The 18293-nt window shown below is 44.0% G+C and overlaps 1 protein-coding gene across 2 annotated transcripts in view; it reads right to left on the reverse strand.

The window, feature by feature from the left end:
• zranb3 (zinc finger, RAN-binding domain containing 3) overlaps positions 1 to 18293 on the reverse strand; it is a 69631-nt gene that overhangs the window by 26180 nt on the left and 25158 nt on the right. For both annotated transcript variants that reach the window (XM_054623795.1, XM_054623796.1), the window contains exons 9-14: positions 16681 to 16800; positions 13228 to 13347; positions 12476 to 12655; positions 11212 to 11385; positions 9640 to 10108; positions 4316 to 4537 (exon numbers count right to left, since the gene is read on the reverse strand). In XM_054623795.1, coding sequence (XP_054479770.1) covers positions 4316 to 4537; positions 9640 to 10108; positions 11212 to 11385; positions 12476 to 12655; positions 13228 to 13347; positions 16681 to 16800 — 1285 coding nt within the window. The remainder of the gene's footprint in view (positions 1 to 4315; positions 4538 to 9639; positions 10109 to 11211; positions 11386 to 12475; positions 12656 to 13227; positions 13348 to 16680; positions 16801 to 18293) is intronic.

Consider the following 18293-nt stretch of genomic DNA (forward strand, 5'->3'; position numbering starts at 1 on the left):
AGAGAGAGGGAGCGGGTCATTAATGTCGGCCGTGTAGCTCGCTCATCCTGCCAGCGTCTGGCAAGAAAAGGTCAGTCGGTGGAAATGAGAGCGCGGCTGCTCGACCACGCTTCATTTAGACAATGACCTATAACACTCTGATAATACTTGCCTTAAATCACTTCGCATGGCCAGTTGTCTGCCTGGCCTGTGAGAGTGAGTGTGTGTGTGTGTGTGTGTGTGTGTGTGTGTGTGTGTGTGTGTGTGTGTGTGTGTGTGTGTGTGTGTGTGTGTGTGTGTGTGTGTCCGTTTGGCCTGCTAACGGTGGGGAAAATACTGACGCAGGCTAATGTCTGTGACACGAGCATTTCCATTGAACAGGTGCTGCCATGTACCTGCACCGGGTCTCTGGTGATCATGTGACAGAATCAGCTTCGGGAGGGTTGAGTGAGAGAAGAACATGTGGGGACAAAGACATGCCCTCTTAGATAATAAAAGGGTCTGCAAATATTTTTTTTTCTTTCTAATTATAAGTGAGGGCGTCCTACGCTTTTCTGCCAGAGCTAGAACAGTTTGGTTTATTTCAAATGTGCTTTTCTCACTATTTTGTCGTGGGTTTAGTTGGAAAATATGCAATATCAAGTTCTTCCTCGCACCAATCAGGATTTAGCAACATTTTTTATCAAAATCTAGTGATATATATGGGTTGAAACCAACATTTCAATGTGTACCTACTTCAGTGTGTACCTAAATACAGTAAAGACTAGTGGTGATGTCCATGTTGAAGACGATTTCTAACTTTATTTTGACGCTTAATTCCCAACTTTTTCATCTCATTGACTTAAAGTGGTTAAAAAAACCAAAACATTCAGGTCCTAAAAGAAGTAAAGAGGTATCGAAAGGGCAAGTACTCATTCAGATGCAAAATTGCCCAGTAGTTCTCAAATAGTAGCTCAGGTATTTGACTGCAGAGAGAATCATATGGAAGCCCTAAATGGACACGTTTCACACAAGCTTAACACTGTTATTTTGAGATCACAATTTAATTATGTCTTCATCCTTCGAAAACAAGCTTTGTTATCTGTAAAAACTAGATAATACATTTTTTTCACAAGAAAACAAAAGGTCACTGGATTGTTATTCCTTAAAATGTTTGAGTCAAATCATCCATCCAACGGTACGGTAAAGGATACATGTGAGACCACATCTGGTTTTCAGAATAAGGCGTTAACAAGGGTGTATGCAAAAAAACATACATGGAAATATCTATATTAGAGACAGGCTTTTATTTCTGTTTTAGCTGCTATGTTGATAAACTAGCATCAACTTTATTTCCACATCACATCAGTGCTATCATGTTACACTCACCACTACTACTTTTAGTTTTTATGATCATTGAGCTACTGTCATTGAAACTCACTACTTCCTGCACAGATGACCATCATTTAAGACTTCCTCTTTAAATTGAGAATTGACTGTAGTTATATTCCACCGCTGGTTTTGCTTAAATTTGTGATGCAATTTAATGATAAAACTTTTTTGGTGTTAAAGGTGACATCATCCTGTTAACTCATCTCCTTCTCCTTGACCTATCCTGTACAATGTCCATATCTTTCATTTTTATGTTTGCCGCCCTCATAGGTGCAATTTCCCTGGGTCTGGTACACGCTGTTCTGATCTCATCCCGGATTTGGCTGGAATGGGCCGCGCAAAAGCATTTTGCAGGACACTAGCGTTTCACAAAATCCCATCTATCTGTCCTTCTACATCTGTAATGAAACCTAGCAGCTCTGCGATGTGCACCCTATATTTGTTGTAAGCAGTTTTTTTCCCCCCCTTCCCTTGTTTGCAGTGGGGGGAACGCGGCAGCTGCATTAAGTGGGCCATTTAAACGATGGGGGCAATTCATCTTACAAAGCCGTCTTATTAGACTGTCACTTACACAGTATGAACAGTGCCTTCAAAACACCCCAAGGGATTTATCTGTTATTTTACTGCGAGAAAAAGAAAACAACGCCTAATTGGACTGAGTCATCTCATCTTCTGCAGGATTGGAAAAAATAAAAAAAAGATATAGAAAAAATAAAAACATTTCCAACTGAGTGTGAAGGCATTTGGTGCAGCTGATGCTGCTGCAATGTTTGAACTTACATAAAAGGAAAAAACTATCCATGTTGAAATGTTTGGGTCATGCAGATAGATGAAGAGACAGACAGTAGGGAGAAAGAGTGAAAGACAGAGAGGTGGAGGAGTGATTGCCTGTCTGTGCTGTGAGGAAAGTAATCTCAGAGCAATCAAGAGGTGGGGGCGGCCGACAGCTCTGCGCTTTGCCTTCTTAAACCACGGGCAGGTAGAGGGAAATCATTAGGCGACGCTCCTGACCCCATAGGTCACTTTTATTAGACAACTGCTGTGTTCCACACTAAACCCACGCTGCCTGAGACACACTGGCCATGGCATGTAACCAGCAAACTGACTAACCATCAACAGGATGGATGGATAGACGGAGACAGAGAGAGAGATAGACAGGTGCATAGACAGACAGGTGGATTGATTGGCCAAAAGTTAGACGGATATGTTATGTAGCTACACAGATGTAGACGTTAAAAACTTGACAACAGAAAGACAGATACATAACTATTTATCTATCAAGGCAGGTAGCTATAGCTAGACAGACAGATAGAAAAAGAGAGGACAAAAAGATAGACACATAGCTAAAGTAGCTACATAGACAGAAAAATAGACTACAGATAGATAGATAGATAGATAGATAGATAGATAGATAGATAGATAGATAGATAGATAGATAGATAGATAGATAGATAGATAGATAGATAGATAGATAGATAGATAGATAGATAGATAGTTATATACACAGAACATAAGACGACATAATTATAGACAGACATGTAGCTAGCTAGCTTTATAAACTGAAGATGCCAGACAGAGACAGAGAAATACATATATTTGTTGTCTCCAGGGAAAAGCACATGTCTAAAGGGGAGGCGGGGGGCCAAGTTGGCATCCAGCGGTGTCTCTTTATTGCTGCCATTTCTGATCGACACTGAAGCTTTTATCTCTCCCCTAGAGTCGGCCTAAATAGAGGTGTTTGTCAAAAACAGAAAGCGTAGCCTTTCACTAACATTTAGTATTTCTTTGCCTGGGAGTAGGTAGGGAGGGGGTCGAAGTGCAGGGGAAGCTGCAGCGAGATGCAATCCGAAACCGTCGGGGTGGGGGCGCGAGGTAGCCACGGAGACGGGAAATTAACCACTCGACATCTCTGGCCACTAATAGATGTCAGAGTGTGTGTGTGTGTGTGTGTGTGTGTGTGTGAGGCTCTAAAAAGGAAAGGAATCTGCAAAGTTGTTGCACACAGATCTTAGGATGTTAAAGGCTAATAGGGGCTGATAGCTTGCCTGTTAAAACCTAAATGGCTTGTGCAATATTCCCCCCTATGTTAAGTATTCTACAAAGAGGCTTTAAAAACCCAGCCCTGTACTGCCATCAGCTCAGTTTCATCCTTTAGTAACTCTGACCCGAAATGTCTGCGTGTTTTCAGAGGCAACACCCAGGTCACAGGCTTTTCTTAGACTCTGCTAGTCTGGCATTTATTATTTTTTTTTTTAAGAGCTCTTCATATTGCACATGGTGTAATTAGTTCTTTGTAATTAGCGCAATTTATTGCTTTGTGTATCCCTCTGAGACACAACTACTTGAACACAGAGGTCTTAATTTGCAATATTACACACTATGTAATTGGGAATTTGTTTCTACACAGCCCTGGGAGACTTGCAGACACGTACAGGTATAACCAGAGTGGACGGAGAAAGCAGATTGTGTTTCAAGGATAAGGTGGTGTCGGGGGGGAACTTGTGCCTTTTATGTAATTAGACCTCAGTCCACTTTATTAAAAAAAAAAAAAAAAAAAAATAGCCAATCGAAAGCTCATCAGCTGCCCTTTTGGACAGCGATTTAACCTTAAACCTCCTGTGTATTTTGCCGGTCTCTTCAACAAGTTGCACTTAGAGATTAGTGAAGTTTGACTCCATATCTTCTGGAGCTTCCTGACTGCAGATATAGGCAATATCCCCCAACTAGATACTAATAATAGTAAGAATAATAATGGTCAGTCCCATATGGAATGAGATATAGTCCCTTATTGGTTTGAAGTGATGTTATTAAACAGCATTATATGGGCAGGTGACAATGCGGCACCAGCCAATTTCCCTAGATATGAAAAGGAGAAGATTGCAGGTGGGATTACTCTGTGTGTGTGGAGGGGGGGGGGGCACCGCCAGCGACGTGGTTTCCTCGCTCTCTCCCGCTGATTGTTTACCTTTGAGCTGCCGCTTGTCCTCCTCCGCCGCTTCTCCCAGTTTCTGTTTGCCTTCCGGAACCTCATCCTCCTCCTCCTCCTCCTCCTCGCTCTGTTTGTCTTTGCTCGGTTTTGGACTCTGGCCTTTTCCCCGGCAAAGCTCCGGCTCGCTGTCGGAGCCGGAGAGGACGATGCGCGCCTGGCCCCGTTCGGTCACAGGGGGTTGCTGGGGCCCGGATGGCTCTGAGCCAGAACAGAGAGAGAGGGAGGGAGAGAGAGAGATGAAGATGACTTTATTGGCCTAGTAATGAGACTTTGAGGAGTTTCATTCCCCGGCGAGATATCCATCATCTGAAGAGTGTGACAAAATGACTGCTGACATGAAAGTAAAACTCAATATGGCTCATTAGTGGTGTTATTAGCTATCATGATTTCTTCACTGACATGTTAGATGATGTGATGGGTGAAAAATTGGATAGACATGGGCAGGGATGTAGTGGAATGCCTAACACATACAACTGTGCATTGCTCAGCAGCACGCTGGCAGTGAAGCAGAGAGCTGCAGATGAAACACCTGCCACACATTCTCCCCCCCCCCCCCTTTCCCCAGCTCTCAGATATCAAACCGTCAATATAATTTGCCGGGAGAATAAATTACGTTTGTGTCACATTGTTTTGTTAATTGCCCCGCCCGCATCATGTGCAATTAAACCTAAACAAAAATAATTGGCGATCGCTGCATCTGTGGTGGTGCTCCAGCTGGGTGCTGTGAGCGGCGTTCAAACAGCTGATAGTGGCAGAATGCCAATCGCAGAGCTGGCTTTAAAAAGGAAAATCAGCTCACGGCACCTTGTTGGACCGGCGAGCGAGCTCGTTCTGCTCTCCAACCATTCAGGTGGTTTTCAGTCACACAGATTGTTAGAATTCTGTGAAGGTCAGGGAGAAATTTAAGCCCCAAAAAATGTTAATGGATGCAAGGATTATGCCGTTCCCATTCATAGACTGCATATTATTTAAAATGTAAGTAGTGTTCTGAGGAAAGAACTGAAGGTTTGGTAGGACTGATGTATATCATCAACATAAAGCTAGAGGACTGATTAGCTGCTAATGGCATGATGACAATTATGAATGTCACTTTCAGTCTAAACAGAACTTCTTTCAGAGAACTGCCACGTTTGTTTCTCTCCCCAACTTTCCTAGTTAAATTTGAATTATATCCTCTTACAGTATTTGTTTAACTTGAGGTGTGAAATCTAACAAGACAGTAAAGTTGTGAGACTCCGGGACGCAGAGGGCTAATTAGTGATCCTGCCTCTCCGCGGCGTGTTCCCTCCAAAAGGCCAGCCTCTAGCCGGCTCCCGCAAATGTCATCCGAGTCTCCAGGCTCCTGCCCCCCCCCCCGCTAACAAGCCGAGCGAGACCGCGGAGGGACGGCTCAATTTGTGTTAAGCTGTCCCCGCCGAGGAAGATGTTAACGGAGGCGGGCGGGGGGGGATCCTACAGGGCCGCGACTTTACCAGTCAGCCCCCTTGTTCCAGCCCTCCCACCCAGCCCCCAATCAGGGCCCCATTTATGTCTGTAGTGGCTTGATTAGGTTTGGGAATTGAGTCTTGATGCCCGGCGCACAAACATACTACTACACACAAGAGCTTATGAGGAAGCTGTTGGATAAAAGAGGAAAAGCTTTTATTGCAGCCTGCAGGGAGTGAAACCGATGCAGCCTGCAGCCAGAAAAATAAAAGTATCAAAGAACAGGAAAGTACTTTGTCCTCGGATGAAACGGTTGAAGACCGGACTGGACTTTGTTGGGCTAAATGTTAAAAATCAGTCTGCAAAAAAACAACAGAGTGCTAGCTGAGGGGTGTGGAGGGCCGAGAGATAACCACATTGCCCTCTTCCTGTACGCTCTCTCACAGCAGGTGCTGCGAGACATATTGATGGTCTACTGGTGAAAGAGAGCTGAAGGATTTGAACCGCACCCACGCTCTCCTGCCCTGCAAAAAAAGCTGCAAACAAAGGAACTCGACACCGCTGACTCAACCCGAGAGCCCGGTTTGAGCTGTAGCTGTCTCTGTTTACTGGTGCTAAATCAACTCCGGGAGACCGCTCCGACTAACACACCTGAAACGTCCGACCCCGTCACGCAGAGGAGCTTATAATGCATGACAGTTTGATTAAAAAACGGTTCTTGATTACTCGGGGATATAGCACAACAGTGATTCAATTTGTGTCCAATTAATGAAGGCTGTTGTAATTTGGTAAGTTCCCCTCCCTGCCGCACAAGAAACAGAGTGCCAACACCTTCAGATAAAGAAGACTGACCTTATAAAAACAAAACACAGGTGTTTCCAAGGGTGTCTCCAAAATTAAAATTATTTGGCTTCCACAATTTACCAGTCGCTAAAACCCCTTCCACCGTACAGGAATCATTTAATCCCAGTTTAGCAACCGTGGGCACGGAGGGCCTGTCAAGGATTTCTCAACATGCCAAAGTGGTGTTCATGCGGCTGAAGTACGAGCTATACTCGATGTATAAAAAGGGGTTTGGAGGATGGAGTCCTTTCTCATTGTTTAGGATAACGTTAGCGGCTCTGTGATGCTCTTTATTTGGTATAGGAACGTTTGCACTAACTGCTAAAGCTTTTCCATTCAAACCTGTTGCTGAAGATATCGTAGGGCTCAGAGCAAGAACAACACTGCTTGTTAAGACTTCTTTTACGGGTTTAATCGACTGATGAAAATAAAGTCTTTTAGCATGACATCATTTGATGGGGATGTCAGGTGCATATTTCAGACCCTTTCACAGGGCTCTCGTTTTAAAAAGAGTGGAAACAGTAGAAGGAGCTTTTTTTCTAGCTTCAGCTGATAAAACCGGACTTGTTTACTTCTGTGTGAAAGTGGCGACCCATTGATACAAACATTCGTATGAATTTTGTGTGCTAAATTACCGCCGACATCACAGCAAACTCAATGTGCAGTTCCTGGACCGAAAGCTTAACATGCGTAGCAACGGTAGCTAAGGGAAAGGGGCTTAGCAACAGGTGAACATCTTGGTAGCTTCTAACCAGCCATCGAGTTTCAATACTTTCCATCAAATCATAAAAATCTTTCTCATTTCATGCATCTCATTCTGGTACAAACGCCTCACGGCTCAACAGTCTGATATCCCTCTGCGGGCTGCCTTGTTCCTCCTCTACAGCTTCTGTTTTGTTGTATTTTTGCCATGCACAGTGAAGGCCACATGATACTTCCTCTGCTCCTTCACTTTGAATGTGACATCAGTCCTTGCATCATGTGGCTGTGATTCTCTGCAACACGTCTTAATACGGGTGACACCACTTTCCTTACTGTCATTGTGAGAAATCGCTGCTCTTGAAGGGATAACATCTCTCATGCTGCACCATCAGCTCCGGAGCTGATTATTTTCTTACATTGCCACGGGGCTGAGGACCACGGCGCCAAGTTGAGAGATATCTCCATAAATACCGTTGTTATTTCTCGCCACGGTCTGTCATTTACAAATTTAGCAGGTTGTTAAATTCCCCGTCTAGCGAGCTGACACGGCCCCCGCTGCTGTGAATGCAGAGAGAGGCGCTTGTGACAAAGAAGAGAGTGTGATTGCTGAATAGTTATCGAGCATCTGCTGCAGCTGAGAATGAAATGGAGGGTGAACTCTGTTAGAAAACGTGTGTGTGTGTGTGTGTGTGTGTGTGTGGGCGAGCACGTGGGCGTGTTTTTTTTCTTTCGCTGATGCTCAAAGGCCGAGGTGCTGCTTGTTTGAACCATGTGCGTTTTTCAAGTGCGCCATCCTCACTTCCACTGGACTGAGCTGCAAACAAACCTTCTAGAGAGCCAATATTTACCCTATACTTCCACTAAATATAGATCCTGTATTTGCATTATGAGACTTGAGAGTCATTAATGCAGACCGGTGAGAAATGTAACATCACACCGGATAGTTTACGGCAAAAATGAGGTGCTTCAATGCTTCCTTTCATATCTCCTTTAACATAGGACACACTGGACCATCCTTTATAAAAGGAACGCCTTCCCACAATTCCTTGCAAAAGCACCACTGCAGACCCACGCCAATAACATTTGCCGTTGCATAATTATTCTCTTAGCACTGCGTTTCTCGTTTGAGAGTCCAAACGACAAGCAAGGTGGATAAAACTCAATCGAGAGATCAATTAGTCCTTCATGCAATCAACACTTCCATCTCCAACGTTTTTCTTTTTAAAGTTTGATTGCCTTGGGAAATATAAAAGCCTGCAATTTGTCCATTATTTTTTCCTCAAGCTCACCGAGTCGGCCGCGGCCTTTTAGTCAAGCATCTCTGCATGCTGATACCTTGAATCCATTTACAGTACAATCGTTAATTACTGCGTGTTTTCCTCCCTCACATCATCAGCTTTATGCTCCCTTTCAACTGTTGCAGACAAAACATGATGTCTTTAAAAGGGAATAGTTCAGTTTATTTTGCTAAGAGTTGGATGACAAGATCGACACCGCTCTAAACCCCCCCCCCACCAGCACTAGAATAAAAAAATAATTACATCAGGTAGATCAAACTTCAATGAATCAATGAGTCCTTCCAATTTCTGACCGTGACACAGTACAAACAAAATGCTTTTTCTTGGTAGATGCATTATTTCCAATTACTTCCTCCCCAACAAGTACATTTCGATCCATGTGCAGTGTTGTTGTTTTTAAGACTTGATATCATCTAAGTATAAGCCGTCCCAGCCTGTCATTGCTTTTTTGTTTAATGAATCATCTTCGCCAACTGTTGGTTTAGTTTTTAAGGAGAGGGAGGGGGGGGGGAGTCATAACGACTCCCTCTCCTTTGCAGGATACAATCATAGGCTGTCAGACATATCAGCCAGAGCCAGCTCAACTTTTCCCAACTTTGTGCAAGATGTTTGCAGCAATAGTAGGCGCCCTGTTCTCTCTCTCTCTGTCTGTCTGTCTGTCTCTCTCTCTCTCTCTCTCTCTCTCTCTCTCTTAGCTTGACAGGTGAGAATTATACTGTGTCCTTGTCATTGCAGAGAGAGAGAGACAGACAATATTCTCCAGGCAGAGCTATTTCAGACTCTGGAAAGCCTGCCTCCATCTTTCGCTATCACGCGTCTCCATCTGGTGAAATCTGTAATGCTGTTCAAAAGTATTATGTCAACAGACTGCTGCGATTGATATTGACAGGGAGGGGAAATAAAGAGATGAATGGATTTCAGCGTCAGGTGCAGAGATGATGGAAATGGCGTTGTTTTTCTGGGGGGGGGTTTCGGTTCTTGATGGAATCCTGTTTGAAATGAAGTTGGTTAATAATTGGGTCTTAATTCTACCTGAGTGGACTCCAGAGGGAGAGCGCGGGAACTCGCACATCTCGCAGTACGGCAGCAGGCCGCTGTTGGAGTAGGTGCAGGCCCCGCAGCTCCACTTTTCACGGGGAGGGTTGGGCACCGACAGCCTCCGCGGGGCCATGATGGAGGTGAGTTGGGCGCCGGGGCTGCCAGAGCCGATACCGGCGGCTGCCGACCTCCGCTTCCCGCCACGCCTGGACCCGGGGCCACGGCCCGGCTGCGGGGTCCGGAGCCTCTTCAGCTGCGGGGAGAAGTCCTGGTCGGCTGAGATGGAGGTCTGGGAGCGTGGCTTCTCTACCTCCTCCTCTCCTTTTTCCGATATTGTCCCACTACCTCTCTCCGAGGAGATGGAGGGAGAGGTTTCCTCCTCTTCCCTTCTCTTCCTCTTCTTCTCCTTGCCGGCGCCCGGGGAGAAGAAGGAACGGATGTCGTGCTGCTTCTCTTTCTCAAACTGGGAGAAGGGAAAAAAAGATGAAAGTAACATTTTTAACAAAACAGCACACAATCCACCTGTAAAGTAACAATGACACAAATCCTCCTTTTATTGCATTTGTCACAAAGCAATAATTTCCCCTTTTGATAAAAATACAAAGCAACATTTCCTGATGTTAAGCTGTATCTTGGTTACACAGGACATACTACTGAGAAACACCTGATAAAAAGCCTTTTTAAAGTCTGGCAGTAGCATCATTTTAAATTATACTTGCTACAAACACAACATGACGTCAAATATGGATCACATATTTTGCCCAGCTCTCTGCACATTAACGTGCCCAACATTCAATACTGTGCGAATGTTTCGATGAGAAACTACAAAAGATAAAAACACAGATATAGCATCAGTCACACTGACACGGCTCCTTAGACTCGTGACAGCTCTGACTGGCAGTGATAAACTTGTTGATCGTTAAATATAATACGTGTTGATTGATGTGGTGATTGCACTTGTTGTTGTTTTTTTTATAGAAAAAGTGTTTGAGGAAATGTGCTTGAGCGATGGAGCAGTGACAAACTTTATTTCAATCTGACAAAAGTCAGAAATATTCATTATTATTTAAATGTAGATGAGCTCCAATGTTCTTTCTTGATTACTGCACGCTGCTCCGTCTATTAAAAAACAACCTTGAAGCTCTTGGACAGAAGTTCTGAACATCAGCGTGATCACTCTGCTCCACGCCCAGCTTAAGTTTTTAAAACTGTGATAATTTACAATTATTCACAATCTGGCTTTTTCACCCCCTTTAAAGGACTTCATTAGGCTCCACTCAGACAACATCAGTGGAGGGAAGGCCTGGCTTGTTGTGAGGGACAGTGTTCCTATTTTACCAAGGTCTTTATGAAGCGTGTGCAACTTTCTCCATAATGGCAACCAAAATATTAAACTTTCTGCCTCCTCATAAGAAAACTTCCACAGATACATAAAGACTCATTAAAATAAATAATACTGAATTCCCCTGAAGAGTTTTTTTGTACACTTTTAACACGTTTTTTAAACAAACAAAAAAAATAAAATAAAAATAAAACTTAAGTTCCCGGTGAACACCTCTGACTCACATGAGTGAAGAACGTGTCGTCTTTGTCATCTGGCGTGCTCCCCTCCAGCGGCAGAACCATCTCGCTCGGCGTCCACGCGTCGGCGAAGTTGAGGAACTCCCACTTGTCCTTGTCGCCCTCGTCGGCCTTCAGGTACTCCTTTCTGCCGTTCAGGGTGCTGCCCGTCACCGTTTCCTGTTGAACACAAGGGGACATTCAGAGCTCTTTTCTTTACCTAATCACGTGTTCTGTAATGTTGCTGTATCATAAACACAAGAATAAAAATAATCACAGTAACGCAGTTTTAATAACAAATCCAGACATCTGTGATTATCAATGTCAATCCCCAAAGCCTCTTCTCACATGCAAATCCATTTCACAAGTTCCTTAACGAATGCATGCAGGATATAAAGCTAATTATTTTAGCAAACAGACGCACACTGCCAAATGGTTACTTTGATTCCCCATAGATCAGCTGATCAATGCAAGAGGAATATGTCAGTGAGATTGCTTTCAATTAAAAGGGATAGTTCTGATGTTTTGGAGTGGGGCTGTATATTACTTATCCATAGTCAGCGTATTACTTTGGAGAAACAGACAGGAGTACCAGCACGGGAGTAAAGTAATGTACTGCTGTGGACGGATTTTAGACACGTAAAATAATCAATAGCAGCTATGTTTAGAACAATTTTACTGCTTTACTATTTGTCAGACATCCCTTTCTGACGGGGAACTGAAGCGTTATTTATCTCTTCAAAGTCAATAACTGTAATTTAACCTCGCAGAACACGGGAGTAGCTGTTCTTCTGCCGCCTCCATCTTTAAGCATACTTGTGATATTGTGCAACTTTGGGGTTTTTAAAGAGTTAGACCAGCTTCACCAAATTCTCTGCGATAACAAAAACTTACTTACCGATTGAAGCAACGGCAGATCAACAGGTGAGGTTAAATTACAGTTTTTGTCAATGGAGTCTGGTAGCTTTGAAGTGAGCATAGACAACGGCTTCAGTTACCCATCAGATAGGTGAAAAGTGGTACACTTCAATTGATTGATTGATCTTTTTTGTAATTCACTGACTATGGATAGATACCTCATACAAAGCCACTTTAAAAGAAATCTGCGCTATCCCTTTTATATTGATCATAGAGTAATTATACGTCTTAAATATGTCCTTGAATGTTTATTGAGATTGTGTAGCGTTTCCAGTGATCTATCATTCACATCAGAGATTGCTTCATTGGTGGAATGTGTGGTGACGTATCAAAGGCTTAGTCCAAACAGCACCTTCCTGTTGAGCATGGACCACATGACGGTGTCGAAGGTGCCCTTGGCGATGAGGTAGTGCACGTTGACCGAGGCCGTCTGTCCGATGCGGTGGGCTCGATCCTCCGCCTGCTTGATGTGGCCGGGGTTCCAGTAGAGCTCGGCGAACACCACGTGGCTCGCTGCGGTCAAGGTCAGACCCTGCAGAGGACACACAGACACACACACACACACACACACACTAATAACAGCCCACTTAGAACAGAAATACCTCATTCACCTCAAATGGAGCACTCCTGCCCACATCCAATGAAATGTAATTTGGTGAAATCCTTTTTTTTTTTAATAACTAGAATATTAGCAGCTAATTGCCGTTTGAGAGCTTCGAGCACCTACTTCCTTTGATTGGAACGCGTAACATTTGTGAACACATACGCTCATCCAAAATAATTAATGTCAAGTTTATTATCAAGAGCAAAAACACATTTATGGCATTTATTTCTACTTGCACAAACCTCGATTCTGATTCCCTACCACCAAGAGCAGTCATCATTATTACTAACATGCACCTCAATGCCTATTTATTGAACCAAAGTACAGCACTAGTTCATCTGAGTGCTCATAAGTGTTTCTGATGATCGAATTCAATCTTTTTAAGGACTATTCCAGAGTCATTTTACTTGAATAGCAGATTCTTGGCAACTGAAATAAAAGAGGAAGATGTTGATTCATAGAGTGGGTGTGTGTTTGTGTGTGCGCGAGTGTGTGAGTACCTGACCGGCTGCCTGGATGCTGAGGATGGCCACCCGCGTCTCCGGGTCACTCTGGAACTTGTGGACCAGCTGGATTCGCTCGGAGGACGGGACGCTGCCGTCGATGCGGATGTAACCGGCCTGCAGCGACACAATGTTTACTTCTTTGGAGGAAAAACTCAGTTCTCAGTGGATGATAGATAAACAAAAAAACAGATGGCGACAGCTGCCGTGTTCGCAGCTGATGGAACACATGCTTTAAAGTTTCATTAATATATGTTTTGTCTCCTTTCAAAAGTTAAACAGTCTCATTTTTATAGTTCAACATAATTCAAACTTTTCAGGCCAGACTAACCAAGTCAAAAAGGTTATTTATCACTAGCATAGAACAGTATGACATCCTCAGGTCCTGACGATTATAGCCGATGCGGAAGTGTCTTAAAACTTGCATTTGGCCATAGTGGCCAGCAGGGGGCGACTCCTCCGGCTGCAAAAAGAAGTCTGATTGTATAGAAGTCTATGAGAAAATGACTCTCTCTTGATTTATTCCCTCAATAAATGTTGTAAACATGAGTTTATGGTCTCAATCTCTAGTTTCAAGTCTTTTTCAATACAGCATGATGTTCATTTAGTAAATTGTGGTCCACTTAGAGTCAAATAGACCATAAAGTGAGGTATGCTTTAGGGCGGGCTTACTGTGATTGATGGGTTGTGCGACTACCAGAGCCAAATGCGTCGTCTTTACATCACTCCCCTGCATTCCATATATGGTAACTACTGTTTACTGGTTGCAAAAGGCCAAGATGGCGACGATTTCAAGATGGAAATGCTTAAATTGCCAAACTCAACGCTCCAAAAACAGCAATTCGCAAACCAATGGGTGACTTCACGGTGACGACGTCCATTTTCATTAAGTTTATGGCCTAGAAGCCCCATATAGTGCGCCTGCAAAGAACCGGAGCAGATGATGTAAGCGCGTTGTTTGGACATTTCTTTGAATCCACTAAACGTTCACGCAGTTTGCTAAAGGACAGCATTGTCAGGGTCTAACAAAGCCGGAGCAGATTTGTGCTGGAACATTAAAAGGCTCGGGGGCTTTTCCATTAACCTGCATTATATATATACAGCAGGTATTTCAATGACAGATGTGTGAATGAACGAGCCGTGGAAAACGTGACTAGAAGGGCTGCATTGAATAAAAATATTGCCACTTTGAAAGGAAAATGAGAGGAATGGTGATAACGGAATATTTTGTAACATTTTCCGGCGAACAAAGAGCGAGCGTCTGTTAAAGCTGAACTTGACATTCGCCGGGCTGCTAATGCACTCTTTTGATTCGGGGTCCGTCGCTCCCGCGGAGCTGCTCGGAGGCCCGCGGCGGGTGAGTGTGTTCGCACTGTGCAGCTGCATCTGTGACTGCATGGATATGAAGATGAGAGAGAGAACACATAGGTCTTGTTTGACTTTTCCTAGAAGAATGAAAGGTTAAAAATAAATTCACTCGTGGAGATAGAGCATCCAGGCAGGTGAGCACAAGGCCATGGAAAGTCAAACCTGCTGTTTCATCACACTAAAAACATTCACAACTTCATCAAAAAACAAACCCTTCCGACCAGTTAGCATCTGTGGAGGAGAAGCTCGGAGCGTAAAGGCATAACGTCACGCTCCTCATCACAGCGCGCCGCCTGTCGTTCCTTTTTTTAGCCTCGTCTCTGTTAATTGGTGAGTGCGAACGCAACGGTGAGGGAGCGTCTCGCCGAGGAACGTGCGATCACACGTCGCACCGCTGCATTACAGTCGACGACACCTCCTCGACCCCTGTGTCACACGCACACACACACACACACACACACACACACACACACACACTCTTTCACAGGTTGCCGGCGCCGAGCTCAGAGCGACCGTTTGCTCGTGATGACTTGTGAAACACGTCTTGGGAGATTAGTTGTGGAAGTTTTACTTTCTGAGAGACTCAGCAGACTTTTCTTCAAGAGTGAAAAAAAAAAAAAATTCAAACTTTAAAGGTGATTGATGAATTGATAGGGAGGTGCTTGATACTAAACGTCTATTGTGTTTCAAAATATAACTAATTATCTGCATATTGTACAGGCATTGCACTGCACACCTGAATCTGGCATATAAATGGAGGATGCAAATAATTCCTGACTGCCAACACCTGCTGCACACCCCCCCGCTGAAGCACAGGGCCGACTCAGTCTGTTAATCACAGCTACGGCGAGGATTTGACTTATAAACGCAGCGGAACTATGATGAAAGAATAGAACTTAAATTATGGGGCCAATTACCTCTGGTTAGCCGGAAAGTAGGAGTGAAATATGAATGCTGCACATTTAGTGCTTCCAGTTTTACTGGTAAGGGGCAGTTCAGGTCTCTGCAGCTGAAAAAAACTGACAGAAATTAAAGTTTGTGCCAAAATGAAATAAAAATATAGAAACAGTAATCCCACTTGTTTCAAAGTGATTGATAGTGCAAGGATAATACAATTTCCAGCTTTTTAAACCAGCTCTTTTTTAGATTTTAGCTTTCGTGTGTTTTCAGTGCACAGGAAGCCGGTTTTCTGACTGATCATAGTTGACAAAAGCTCTGAAATTATGGATGGATTGGAGAAGAATTTTACAAATCTGGCCATTTCGGATATACCGTCACTAAAGAGCGGGACTGTGGAGGGAATAGTACTAGTTAGTGATTTTCTTTTAAAATAAATTTGTCTTTGCGTTGTGTCTTTCCCTTTTACACACGACTCCAAAACCTTCATCCGCAAACAGAGTAAAATAATGCAGAGATATGGGATTTAGAGATAGATTGTGGCAGAACAGCTTGGATGTAAAACAAAGGATGTGCGAAAGATTGGACGGAAGCGGTTGTGTACTACGTATATAAGCGTCCGCTTTTTGCTAATGTCATTAGTTCATTAGCCTGGGTTGGGACTGGCGCTGCAACGTTTCTGTGCGTAACGATGTTTATCCGTTAATGGATTTTAAAAACACTTACAAACAATACAGACTTGGTGTGCAAAGGCCTTCATTCTGAATCCTGAACATTGTTGGCGCTGGTCAGTGGCCCAGAGGGGAATCTAGTGCGTCATTTTAATTTATCTATAATTATTAATTAACTTATTTCAACAATGAGATACATTGGTTTTATTGTTTCATTTATTTTATATGAACTTGCTTTTGCTTTGCTTTGTCTGTCAAAGCAAAAGGTGCTATATAAATAAATAAAGTTATCAATATTATCACTACTAGGGATGGCCATTTTATGGAAAAAATAATAGTGATAATCACAAAATTGTTTCTTTATTCAACGACTTCCCCTCCAAATTGTTTGTGTCGGAAAAAATTTTTTTTTGCGTGTAAACATGTCAAGTGTTCAACTGTCTCTTTGTGTGTGTGTTGCTGCGTGTAGTTGCTTTTGTCTCCCTCCAGTTGCCTGCAGAGCTCCTGAGGTTACCTTGGCCTCAATGGCGGCCTCGGTGCAGGCCTGCAGCATGGTGAGGTGGTGGGCGAACACCAGGAACTTCAGCTGCTCTACCTCCAGCATCATCTTTATGTAGTCCTTCACAGCCCCCGCCTGACCACACACACACAGACACACACAGACAGAAATAGACAGATGAAAGAGAGCTGCTGAATCCATCACTTCACTGGTCGACCGCACCGAGGAGAAATCGGCTAGATCGGTGAAGAAGTCAATTAATCACCGCGGCATTCCTCTCTGCGTGATCGATTCTCTATTGAATGCCGGGGATCCAGACTTTTAAAAAGCAGCGGAGTCGACCCCGGCGGGGGGGCGCATTTGTCAGCTCAGATAGTGAGAACAAATCAATAACTCGCAACTTAGAGAGATATGATTGGTGCGTGCGCTTTTTGCCACACACCAAAAAGTAACCTTTTGTTCCGCAGACAACAGGATGCATCTCAGAATTTACCAACAACTTAATCAAGACAATGATTGTTTATTTTCTCCATATGTCATACATTTTTTCAGATTTCTTTCAGATTTTTTCAGGTCTGGCTAACGCCACTTAGAAAATATATTCAGCTGGTTGTGTGTCAAAGTTCACATACTTCCCTCTTGAGTAATTTGCTTGGTTAATTCTTATGCAACACTGATTTTATTAATTCCGGGTATGTTTCGACCTGTTGGTCTTGATTTATTTATGAAGTAAAATGCTAACACAGCTTAAAAAAAAGTCAAATTCTACAGTATCTTGTGACCCTGATTGACAGTGTGACGCTAATAATCTGAGTTTAAAAAAAGGAAGCAGCAGAAGTGCCAGTGAGTTAACTGTGCCCTGCAGGTATCCCTATCTATCATATCACCGCTCGCTGCTGCCCAGCGATCGCACCGTGACGGCTGTGGCCTGTCCCCGCTACTTTTTTTTCTTCTCAAAGCCGAAGTGGATGTGCTGAGCGAGCGTGTCATTGAGAATCCGGGGCCCCGTCTCGTCTCCGAGCCTCGGGGGCCAGAAAAAGAGAATAGCACCGAGAATAGCACCGACTAGTGAGAAACACGAGTTCTGATTCCAGTCAAACAGAGGCTTGTTGCTGGACCTTTTTTCTTTCTTTGGGGGGGGAGACGGGGCCCTGTCTCCGTGGTGTGAATCTCCACACCTCCTGAAACCTGACAACCTCTGCTGCCATCACACCTGCTCTGGTGGGAGAACCTCTGCTTCGCCCTGCCGATAATTAGCCGACGCGCCCGATAATGAATCTCCTCGCCCGGGCCTGCCGACCCCGTTCTGATCTGGGGGGTCCTCATTACTGATGGCTCGGCTTCGCCGGGTTTCCTTCCGCTGAGTTTAATTAGTGCACAAACTTCTCGGCTGTCTGATGCGGCCCCGTTAGCTCGCTTTAAAGTCCAGCATCAGAGCTGTCCTCTCTCTGGGTAATTGGGAGCAGATGCTTGGCGGGTTAAGCAATAAAAATACCCCAAAGGCGTTTGGCAGCTCCGTCGCCAGGCCGACTGGCAGGCAGACAGGGGCCATGATGCCAGTCAGATATGTGTCCATACCACATATCACCCCTACTGATGATCCACATAAAAAAAGAAAGAAGAAAGAA

The sequence above is a fragment of the Anoplopoma fimbria genome, chromosome 22 (genome assembly GCF_027596085.1).
Source record: "Anoplopoma fimbria isolate UVic2021 breed Golden Eagle Sablefish chromosome 22, Afim_UVic_2022, whole genome shotgun sequence".
NCBI classification, from domain to species: Eukaryota; Metazoa; Chordata; class Actinopteri; order Perciformes; family Anoplopomatidae; genus Anoplopoma; species Anoplopoma fimbria.